This window comes from Anolis sagrei, chromosome 2, assembly GCF_037176765.1.
Source record: "Anolis sagrei isolate rAnoSag1 chromosome 2, rAnoSag1.mat, whole genome shotgun sequence".
Lineage (NCBI taxonomy): Eukaryota > Metazoa > Chordata > Lepidosauria > Squamata > Dactyloidae > Anolis > Anolis sagrei.
The window spans coordinates 50,868,416-50,880,852 of NC_090022.1; the positions used below are offsets into that span (position 1 = coordinate 50,868,416).

Here is a 12,437-nt window from a genome sequence, read left to right on the forward strand (position 1 = left end):
AAAAATTCCCAGGTAGCTGGGAATTTAGAGTAGCTTCCAGGATCAAGGCTTAGAGGGAGGGAAGGAGGCCTCTGAAGATGCATCCCCCTCACAAAAGAAAGGTAGATAGGGAATCTATATGGGCTGGATATGGCCCAGAGGTCAGAGAAGTATCTCTCCAGGAATTAGGAGATGACTCATCTTCCTCTCTATATTAAAATCACACACATATAATGGAAGCAGCCATTAGCCCCTGTCGGTGCAGTGGGTTCAAATCCGGGGAGAGGTGGATGAGCTCCTTCTACCAGCTCCAGCTCCTCATGCGGGGACATGAGAGAAGCCTCCCACAAGGATGATAAAACATCAAATCATCCGGATATCCCCTGGACAACGTCCTTGCAGACGGCCAATTCTCTCACACCAGAAGTGACTTGCAGATTCTCAAGTCTCTCCTGACACGACAAAAACAAAACAAAAAAACAAACAAATGGAAGTCATACATAACCAAGTATACTTGTGTGTCTAGGCAACTAAAATAAATAGTGAGGTTATGCCTAACTCGGCAAAGAAGCAAGTATATTTTTAAGAGATTACACAAAACTGAAAATATCATAGCTCTGTTTGCTGGTTTTATCCAAAGACCAAAATGGTGACTGCTATTGAACCTTCATTGTGGAATCACAATTATAAGGCAATGAATCGGCATGAAGTGTAAGGACTTTATCACACAAGCCTGCTGTCTTGCAGCAGTCATGTTTTTTAAGCAAACAGAAATATACTGGTATGGAAACTATCAGTTCCACACTTTATTGCCAATTGTATTATGGGGCCACTTTGCTGACACACATTCCTGCAGTCCACATTGCTTTGCCAGACCGTGTCTTCCATGTCTGTCCTACATAGTGCTCATACTGTTTAATTTTTCTTTTTCTGATGCTGCAATTACATATTTAGCAAATAGAGGTCCACCACCATATTTGTGTAATTGTGACCTGCCATGGCAGTGCAATTTTGTACTTAGGACAAAACAAATTGAAATAAAATAAAACCCAGGGAACAAAGTAAAGGCAATATTGTTGCCATGCACCTTGACAGCCTCTTTGTCCAGACACCAGATATGGATTGACATTAATAAATACAGGCAGTCCCCAAGATATGAACAAGATGCCATAGATGCAGGTGAAACGTCAGGAGAAATGCCTCCAGAACATGGCCCTATAGCCTGAAAAAACCTACAAGAACCTAGTGATTCCAGCCATGAAAGCCTTCGACAATACATTAAGTTGTGTATGTTTGTTTTTAAGTTCCATTTGTATGTAAGTTGGAACAGGTACATTTTAAAGCTGTAACTCCAGCCAAAATATGTATTTTTCACCTTTGCATAGCATAGGAAAGGGTCAATACTCCTGTGGTGTTTGTTTTGCTGTCTGTGCTGCTGTTCAGAAGATTTTGCATCATTTTCCAACCCTAAGATAATTGGATTTTGAAAAATGTGACATGTTCTAGAAACAAGGATTGGTGATAAAGCATTGGTGGAGACACCTTTTCTCCATGATAACTCTTTCAGAAGTGAATTTCCCTTCCTAGGGGTAGATTTCTCTCACTTCCTGTTGTCTCACCTCCGTTCTTAACTATGAGTCATGTGCAAGTCAGATGATTGTAACTCAGGGGACTGCCAGTAGTGAGATTATGCCTAACTCTGCATGGGGATAGTGAGGGAGAAGATCCATGCCAACTCACATCACATAACTGCTAGGACATTATAACTGAAACAATTGCACCATAGCTGGACAGCAGCAATAATTGGAGCCATTGGTGAGTTTTCCCCATTAATGAAAACATGCAGACAAATAACAATGAAAATGCAATGAAACAATGGGAGAGAGACAACATCATCTAATAAGTCCGAGTCACAGATGCTTATTATTCAATTGTAATTGTAATTTAACACCTTCATGTGATAAATTCACGAGTAGAGGCATGTTTACTTAAATCCTAATATGTTTCTTAGGAATTGCTTCCAAGTAAGTACTACAGAACAGCAACTTTACAGTGCAAGTCCAAGTACAATTATACTGAAAATAAATCCTGCTGCATTCAATATTCCTCCTAGTAAATACATTTAGGATTGCAACGTTTGACTACCAATCCCTACTTGTTTACTTCTGGCTTCTTAATGAAAGAGAGCAGCCCAACTCCTCCTATTCTTCTTACCAAGAACAAATGTCGAGGATGTCTGTTTCTCCCAGACACTTTCATCAACGTTCCTTCTTTGAGAAACATCTGAGGAAGGAAACAGAGAGATCAGTGCATCTTGTCATTGGAGACTGTTGTTCTCATTTAATGGCTTGCCATGTGAATTTAGTCTTTTCCTCCATTCAGCCTTTCTAACTATTCTAGTTTAATTGCCTTCAAAGTAAAAGAATTGGTAAAAAGAAAGCCAGCAACAGCATTGCACTGGTGATGGTGGTAAATTGCTTGACCAACTTGGTAAACCACATAAAACAAAAGGGTAACTGCACAAGAAAATAAAGAGAAGTAATTTTATGTATTTATTCTAACACGTAATGCCAAAGCTCTTCATGAAAAGAAAGCAATAAAATGTTATCACATTTTTTTTACTTATTAGAATATTTATATACTATCCTTCATTAAAAAATGAATCCTAGATGAATTAAAAGTAATGCCACAATATAAAACACAATCCCATGAACATCATAAAACCAGAGAGAAAACACAGGAGAAAACATTCTATTAAAAGATTGAAAAGGAGTTTTAACCTGCCACTAGTCTAATTTAGAAAGCCAGCAGGCAGCCCAGAACAGATTACCTCAAGGAAACATGGTCCTTAGCAGAAAAAAACTTTCTTATTTCTACATCAAAAATGTTGGAAATGATAACCTTCTTCAAGCCTTCTCTAGTAATGTTTGTCTATGGTCCTGTTGTTTCCGTTTGTGTGTATGTTCTGATATGCAGTTTCCTTTACTCTATGGTTTCTGAGAAGTTGTAGGAGGGGCTGCAGACGACATGATCATCCCAGATAGCAAGCTGCAGACAGACACTGCAGACCACATGCCCTCTCTCTCCTTTTGACTGTGTGACCTGTTGATAGCTGTTTTGTTATAAGAGAGATGGCCAGGCTGGCTGGCACAGGGAACCATCTCAAAAATATCTGACACTGGACTGATAAGTTTTGTCCCTGTGTAAGCTGAACACATGAAAGTTGTGAGTAAACCAAATACATTTTTTTTAATCAAAGTCTACTTTATTTTTATCTCTTGAGTGCATGTAATAAAATAAGTTGTTTTATGGGAGAATAGGTTGGTCGTTCGAATCTAGGGATCAGGATGAGCTCCCACTGTTAGCCCCAGCTTCTGCCAACCTAGCAGTTCCAAAACATGCAAATATGAGTAGATCAATAGGTACCACTTTGGCAGGAAGGTAACAGCACTCCATGCAGTCATGCCAGTCACATGACCTTGGAAGCATCTACAGACAACGTCGTCTCTTCGGCTTAGAAATGGAGATGAGCACTCCCCCTCACCCCCCGAGTCGGATTCGACAACATTTAATGTCAAGGGGAAACCTTTACCTTTACACTATATATATATTTGGTCACTGAAAAACACCTTCTGAAGCACTGCTGTTTTATGCACTGGGAAATCTCTTGTATTCCTAACAGATCAGAGACAACAGGTTATTCAGTCTAACAACTGAAACCACTGCCTTGCATAATTATATCTGGTTGTATATCATAAGAGAAGATTCTGCTCCAAAGGGTTTTTTGCTCTTCTCTGAAAGGTCGTGCTTTTATAAAAAGGTATGATCTCCAAAATGGTGTATTCCAAAAGGTTATGAATGCCATTTTTTTAAAAAAGGCTGTAAAATTAAAATGTTCCCATGTATTGCTCAGGCATATTAAGCATGTACATTATGCATGCCAACATATTTGTGGCAAGGCTTCCTTCTTCCTCCCCTTCCCCCTTTTTTATGAAGAGGAAATACAAAATCATTAAAATGGTCTGATTTTCTATATTTTCCCCATTATACAACTGTGAAAGCCATAAGAGCCTTTCTGGTTTGAAAAAAAGAGAACCATATTCTAATACAACATACAAGAGGAACTCACCCTTCCTGGTTGGAGGAGGTTGCTCTGCCCCTTGACACTATGCTCTATATGTACCAGCTTTTGCAAGTTTTCCTAAAAGAGAACAAAGACCAAAAAATTGAATGTAGCATTTAGGTTTTATTCCCCAGATTTGAAATCTATGAGTGTATCCATGTTGTACAATTGTATCAGTTTGACACTAATTTAAGTGCCATGCCTCCATCCTATGGAATCCTGGAATTTTTAGTTTGGTTTTAGAAGGTACCAAGATAAACTTGAAAAGAACTAAAGATCAAATCTGTTTAAATCTTGGTACCTTGGGAGTTGTAGCTCAGGGACTAGTAGTGCCTAGCACAGAATTCCAAATAATTCTCCTAACTACAAATCCCAAGGTTCCATAAGACAGAACCATGGGAGTTAAAATAATAATAATAATAATAATAATAATAATAATAATAATATACATAGTCTTAAAAATTATCTGTAGTAAATTTTCTAAAGCCTTCAAATTATACATTTATATTAATCTACACAAAACATTAAAATAATGTGCTTTGTCTGCTTTCTTTTTCTTGCCACTGCAATTGCAAATGCTTGGGTGACAAGAGAACAGAAATCTCCTTTTAATGCTACATTTCCTTTGATAGACTTATATGTGACTTTCACATCCCGTTGCAATGGCCACGTAACTGGTGATCTTTGCAAGCAAGGTTAAGTATTAAGTAGATAATGAAATTGTGCTTCTTTTGCAGAGATCAGAGAGTTCATTGTCAGAGTCTGACCCTATTAACTGCTTACCTGAATTGAAAAGCTTGGACACAATCAATGAGCACAGGCAGGCTGTGTAATCTCCCACAGTGTGGTATCTAAAATGAATCTAATGAGACCTTTGTTCCCATTAAAGTGACAATGTTGGATAGCACTTTTATATGAAAGGGATGAGTTTTTAATGAATTACTCTCATTACATTCACAGCTTCACTTCAATCTCCTAAGCCATCTTAGGCCTCGTGTCTCTGTTTTTGGCTTTGATAACCACTGAAAAACATTAATTGGTCAGATAATCTGCTGAGGCTGCAAACTATACCCAGACTTACTCTGGAGTAAGTATTACTCTAGAGACTTATTTTCAAATGAATATGCACAAGATCAAGTTATGAAGGAGAGCTGGAAAGGAAATGGATGGAGTTAAATTTTGCCCACAATCAATTATTAGGATGGAATTTACTCATTTATTGATATGACAGATTAATCTCAAGTGAAAGTATATTTTAAACTGGAGACTTGTCCAGCAAAATGAATGTCCTATGTAGAAGCTTTCAATATCTGGGGCTGCTTTTCCACCACACTCCGTCCCGGTCCACACACATACCTTCTCTTTCCCGGAAAGCTCAAATAAGCAGATCAGTCATTTTATGTTTTAGCATTACCGAAGGGGGTCAATATACCATCGGCTATTAAAGTTTTTAATGCTAAGACAGCTACCCAGTTGCTGTATGCATCCAGCATATGGATTGGTGGGTTCACACCTACAATGGACCAGTAGCAATCACGGTTCTTGGGGGCCCTCTTCGAGTTCCCCAGATGTGTGCCATCCTGTGTCTTGCTGTTAGAATATGGGGAAAGCCCCTGCCAACAAGAGCTTGGTGGTGGGCCCTTAAATATTGGATTAAGGTCAGTGTTTTTAGACTGGGCTCATGTCTGATTCACTATCTAGCCCTGTATGATTACATTAGCTACTGCTTAACTCTTAAAAAACCTTTTTTCATCCCTCCTATAGCATCTGGGTTATGACATGGCACTGAAATATATTAAACAAAGACTGTGGAACATTACTCTCTGTGAACTGTGTTCCCGCTCATACGTTTCTTGTTCCCAAGTGCCCTGAATATACACTATGCTGGGCTTCTCCATGAAACAAATTATCTTAAGAACTTGACTGTGGCCAAATATCACTTGCTTATTCTCCAAGGCAAGGTACAATGTGTTCACATCCGAAGTGCTTTGATGTAGATTTGCGGGAGTCCCATACAATGCAAGGCATTGCCCATGTAATAACCAGGATGTTGAATGTATGTATCACATCTCATTGTCCTGCAGTTTTTACGAACAGGCTTGGCTACATATTATTAACCCACTACTGAATAACCTATCTGGTAGATCAGCCCAATTTCATATAAAAGTTTTACTAGGCCCCCATGTGGCCTTGGTTGTAGCCAAGTTTCTCTCTGAGGTAGCTAGGATAAGACAACTTCCTGTAGTAGACCCAGCTTGAAACTTACCCTGTATATATTTGCAGTGTTTTACCCTTGTTAATATGCATTTAGCATTACACCCGTCTTATTTTCAAGTGGTCTAATCAGTTTATGAATCTGCTGTGCACTTCCCTTGCTGAGCAAATTGGGTCTTTGGATGGTAATAAAGATTGATTGAAATCCTATATACAATATCCCTCAAATGGGCAATGTTTAAAAAAAGATGCATTTCCTTAAAATGCATCTCTTCTTTTGTCTGGTACTTAATTGGAAAAAATGCTAGTTTAATTAAATGACATGAACATTTTTGCTGTATTAAAATAGTAATCCTTTCATAGAATTATGGAGTGGTTGATTTGAATGAGACCACAAGGACCCCACCAATTTCACAGACTTTTCTTAGGTAACTCAGAGATGGTTTTGCCAGTTCTTCCCTCTTAAATATAGCTTACAGAATCCAGTATTCCTTGGCAGACATTTTGTTGGTGACCCTAAAATGTCCTTGAGCATTTTTAAAAGAACATGGGAGGAAAAAGATTTTTTTCTGGGCTTTCACATCTCAAACAATGTGTTGGTTTGAATCATGATTTTGGTATTATTCTTCAGAAACACTAGGGACCACTCATCAAGAATGAACTCCAATTGGAACATCTTTTTTTTCCTGGCAAGTAGAGAGCAGTTTCCACTTTTAGAAGATTCTGTAGTATTCCTCCTTCTTATGTGCAGTCACGATTCTTTTGATTCCAATAATATGGGTGACAAAGAACCGGAGAACTAGTTATGTTTAACAGACACATATTTTTGAGGATGGTGGAACCTGTTCATTAACATATCTGGAGGGCACGAGATTGGGGAAGCCTGGTTTAAATAATAACATTTTCCAAATATTTATTCATTGTTGCTTGCAAAATTAAGTGTGAACCTCATCTCTTAGTTGACTGAGGCTCCTTAGAAGAATTTTTCCACCCGCCCCATTAACACCTTTCACTATTGTTTACTACGTAGAAGTTAAACAGTGAGGCTCTTAGCTGTCTGTTTTTCTTGACATTTCTATGTGTCATCCTTATGCTAAATCAGAATTGGGCAGTTATGTCAAACCGTATTTTAGACTGCATTGCCCAAATTCCTCCACCTTTGGCAATGCTGGCTAGGTCTGGTAAGGGCTATATGCCAACATCATCTAGAGCAGGGCTTTAAAAACTTTTTCCCCATCTAGACTCCTCTCCAGTTGAGAAATGTTTATGTGACCCCAGGTATACAAAATAGATATAAAAATCAAACATTTACTGATAACAAACCAGCATTTGCAAGGCTTGCTAAATAGGCTAATTCTCCTTTTTGTGGAGTGTAGCTGAAGCACTTTCTGTAAACACGGCACATTGCTGTGCAAATGCAAGACATCCAGAAACCTTTTGCTGTTGCCTAATTTCTTAAGACCCCCCAAAATGAAGTTAAGGGACCCCATTTGAGGTTGGGAGCCACAGCTTAAGAAGTGAACTAAAGGACCACAGTTTCCTCCCCCTGTGTTAATGGCATCACAACAAAATCAGAAAAAAGCAAAGCAAAAAAAAAAAAAAGCCCACAGGTGGAAATGTATTCAGCCCTGCAGAAGCACTTTTCTCCCAATTTAATGGGATGGGAATCCTGCCATCCCTTTAGCAGTGGGCAAGCGCCTACAGACTCTACAGTTTTTCTCTTTTGTTCAGAGGGAATACATTACTGAAACATGGGCAGTGGAAGTGATCAAGAAAACCCTGGCTGCCCTTTGTTTTGGCACATGTTTCAGAAGCATGCATTTAAAATTCCACAACCAGAGGTTCCCAGCTGTGTGGAAGCGTAGGACATTCTTGGCTCTGTTTTAAGCAGCTGTTTTGAATTTCCATCTGGACAAAGTGCATGGCTTTCCCTTTTAAAAGGTTTGTCTCCTCTTCACAGTCCTGAAAATCCTAAATTATAACTGAGAAAAGGTGAGCCATATCTAACCACCAGGAAGACACAGTTGGGTGAATCTGCTTTGCTGACTCTTGGCATGCTATGCTTCCCAGAGACTTTCATTTTTAAAAGAACAAAATCCTTGACAGAAAATCCCCAGCTATACATAGGAACAGGTAAATTAGTAAGACAGCTTCTACCATGTAGCCCCCCAGGGACTTCTGACACACACTGTTTTCCTGACAGAAAGCCTGAGTTGAAAAGTTTGTGTTTGTCTTTCATGAACATCTGGAAGATCATTTGAAAAACATGGAATTACTGTATAAGGACCACTGCCTACAGCAGTGGTTCTCAAACATTGGTCCTTCTTGTTCTTTGGACTTGAACTTGCTGGCTGGGATTCCTGGGAGTTTATGCCCAAGACACATGGAAAACCAGAGTTTGAGAACTACAGTTGGTCCTATAAATCCACTGGGGTCAGGACTGCAGAACCCCTGTGAAAGTGGAAAAACTAGGAATCTCTAGGTCAGCGTTTCTTAACCTGTGGGTTGGGACCCCTGGGGAGTCACGAGGGCATTCCAGGGGGGTAATCAAAGACCATCAGAAAACACATATTTCTAATGGTCTTAGGATGGTTTTAAGAACCCCTTTGGCAGAAAAGGCTGAAGATCTCCCTGCCGCTCCTTCTCTTCATTTTTTGGAAACAGTCTGTGAACACTCCCAACAAAGGCCCTCCTCCACTGTGATTTGCCAGCCTCTCAGCCAAGGGGAGGGCTGCTTCTGATACTTCAAGTGGGGAGAGGATAGCAGGCATGTTTGGCACATGGCAGCGTGGTATGTGAGTGAGAGAAAATGCACAAGGTTGGAAGGAGGCTCAGGCCAGCCATTCCCTTCAAGGCAGGGGGACAAGCACCCACGTGATGTGGGACTGAGAGTGGCCCAGAAACATCAGGAGGAGGAGGAGCAGGAAAAGCAGCTTAGGTAATTTGTAATGCTATTTATTAGAAAAAAGACAGCCTTTCCTTCTGTTTTTAAATAATATTCCCATTAGAAAATGCGGGTGAACTATAACTCTCAAAATCATGGGTCCATTTTCCTCAAATTCCACCAGTATTCACAGTTGGCTATGTTGGGTCTGTGTGCCAAGTTTGGTCCCGATCCGTCATCAGCTGGGTTCAATGCTCTTTGGATGCGAGTGAACTATAACTTCTATTTGCCAAGGTCAAACACCCCCACTCCCCACCTGTATTCACAGTTGGCCACCTTGGGTCTGTGTGCCAAGTTTGGTTCAGATCCATCATTGTTTGAGTCCATAGTGCTCTCTGGATGTAAGCGAACTACTACTCCAGAACTCAAGGTCAATGCCAACCAAACCCTTCCAGTATTTTCTGTTGGTCATGGAAGTTCTGTGTGTAAGGCTTCGTTCAATTCCATCATTGGTGGAGTTCAGAATGCTCTTTGATTATACTCATCTATAAGCTCTTGCAAGAATTTCATCAGTATCTTAAGTTGTAGGGAAATGAATGTTACCAAATAGGAACCTAAACATCAATTCAACTCTCAGATACAACAAAAGGTAAAATGTATGTGTGTCGGGGATCATTCCTTCTGCTCCTGACATTAGCTTCTGTTTACTAGCTACTTAGCAATACAGCAGATTTGTGCTCAGTAGAGTCATAATTTTGCTTTAGGGTTTAGTCTGAATTTTAAAGCAACTATCAAAGGTGTTGAATGCTATCCCCCAAATAGATATAGAACTTGAATAGCTCCTTTAAAGTTCAGACTAAAATCTGGAGCAGGATTCTCATCAGACACTGTTGCTTCTTTTTGTACAATAGATAGAGGAATGACAAATAAAGGGCGAGATTTTACCCTATACCAAGACTTTTAATTTAATGTGTGTTATGTTCACATCTTCTTAAAAGTTTTTCTTTAAAAAAAAAACAGCTATTGCACAAACCCCAGTTTGTTCCAAGTGCACATAGTTTGTACTCTTTAACTATTTTCCCTATACTATTATCATAAAACTGAAACAAAGATACTATTAGTATAGAGGTGGAAAAAACAAATACCTCATAAATGCTTTGGGGAGAGAGGATTTAAATGCAAGACATAATACAGGGCAAAGGGCCAAATGGTTATTACCAAGTTTCCCTTAACCAAATTCAAAGGGTTACCATAAGTTGACAGGCAACTTGAAGATGTATTCACATGTATACATTGTGCTTTTATCTCTTCTTTTACAATTGCATTTTAAATATGTATTCAAACAGTTTTAACTTAGTCATTTGATAGAATTATTTCTCTAATCTCCGCCCTCCCCCACTTTTATATAGTAAGATTTTGGCTGCACTTCTGGTAAACCACCTCAGGCCTGATGATAGGAGAAAGGCAAAATATAAATAATAAATAAAATATAAAGTAAGATAAGATAGTACTTACCCCTTGGTGCATGCTATCATTGGCTTGGTCTGCAACTTCAGTAACAATGAGTAAGGCAGCTATGGAAGGGAGCAACAAAACAGAAAGATTCACGTGGCTGAGTTGTTTAGAGAGGTGCGGGATATACTGAATCCAAAAGTAGATCACATGTTTCACTCCACTGCATACTGTGATGACTTTGCCTTTCATTTTGCCTCCAAGATCAGTCAGACTAGTGCTGATTTGGACACCTCCTTGGTTACAGCTCCAGTGGATGTAGCCATGGCACCGCCTGGTCCTGTTCTTATGGATTCTTTTCACCTTGTCTTACCCAAGGATGCCAACAGAATCCTTGGAGAAGTTAGGGCCACCTCCTGCATTCTTGGCACTTGTCCCTCTTGGCTAATAAGACATGCCAAGTGGATAAGGGAGTTAATTAATGTCTCGCTCCACCAAGGCAAGTCCCCACAGCACTTAAAGAAGCTGTGGTGAGACCACTGCTGAAAAAACAACCCCTTAATCCTACCATGTTTGACAACTACAGGCCTGTGTCAAATTTGCCATTCATTAGTAAAATTTTGGAGCAAGTAGTGGCCAGACAACTCCAAGGATTCCTGGATGAGGTTGATTATTTAGCTCCATTTCAATTGGGCTCCAGGCCGAGAAATGGGATAGTGATGGCTTTGATCACCTTGGTGGATGATCTATGCGGAGAGCTGGACGGGGGAGTGTGACTTTGCTTGTTCTGGCCCTCTCAGCAGGCTTTGATACCATCAACCATAGTATCCTTCTGACGTGACTTGAGGGGATAGGACTGGGAGGCACTATTCTACAGTGGTTCTGGTCCTTTCTTGTGGGTCATACCCAGAAGGTGGTTCTGGGGGAGACCTGCTCGACCCCATGGCCGCTGGACTGTGGGGTCAAAGAGGGCTTATCTTTATGCCCAATGTTGTTCAACATCTACATGAAACCACTGGGAGAGATCATTCAGAGTTTTGGAGTTCGGTATAATCTGTACACGGATGATGCTTAACTCTGCTACTTCTTTTCACCTGATGCCGAGGAAGCCACCCTGCACCTAAACTGTTGCCTGGAGGCAGTAATGGACTGGATGAAGGTAAACAAGTTGAAACTCATTCTGGATAAGATTGGAGTACTACTGGTCTCAAGTAAGAGGGATTCAGGAATAGGGTGACATCTTGAGCTGGAAGAAGTTACACTCCTTCTGAAAGATCAGATCTGAAGTCTGGGGGTAATCCTGGGCTCCTCAAATCTGGAAACCCAGGTGGTGGCAGTGACTGGGACTGCCTTTGCACAGTTAAAGCTTGTGCACCCAACTGGGACCATTCCTGGAGAAATCAGACCTGGCCACTGTGGTACATGCACTGGTTACATCCTGTTTGGACTACTGTAATATGCTCTATGCAGGTCTGCCCTTGAAATGTGTTTGGAAACCTCAGTTCCAATTAAGCCAAACAAGTGGTAGTGGAAGCTCTGGGTTTTTATCTTGGTTTTAATGTTCACACAGTTTTGTGTTTGCTGTTTCAAATATATATATTTTAATGGGCTGTTTTAACATTTGTATTGTATGTTTTTATTCTGTTGTAACCCCCTTAGGTCTGAGCTTGGAAAAAAGCGGGATATAAATTTTGCAAATAAATAAATAAATAAAGGAGAATAAAAGATTTCCCTGAAAAAAAATATTTTCCCTTCTGAGCACACAAAAGTGAGCTTTTAAAAAAA

General features: G+C 40.0%; 1 protein-coding gene across 5 annotated transcripts in view; it reads right to left on the reverse strand.

The window, feature by feature from the left end:
- The window catches only part of FGD5 (FYVE, RhoGEF and PH domain containing 5), a 177,627-nt gene that overhangs the window by 24,621 nt on the left and 140,569 nt on the right, over nucleotides 1-12,437 (reverse strand). For all 5 annotated transcript variants that reach the window (XM_060766238.2, XM_067463499.1, XM_060766237.2 and 2 more), the window contains exons 10-12: nucleotides 10,716-10,774; nucleotides 4,109-4,180; nucleotides 2,194-2,262 (exon numbers count right to left, since the gene is read on the reverse strand). In XM_060766238.2, coding sequence (XP_060622221.2) covers nucleotides 2,194-2,262; nucleotides 4,109-4,180; nucleotides 10,716-10,774 — 200 coding nt within the window. The remainder of the gene's footprint in view (nucleotides 1-2,193; nucleotides 2,263-4,108; nucleotides 4,181-10,715; nucleotides 10,775-12,437) is intronic.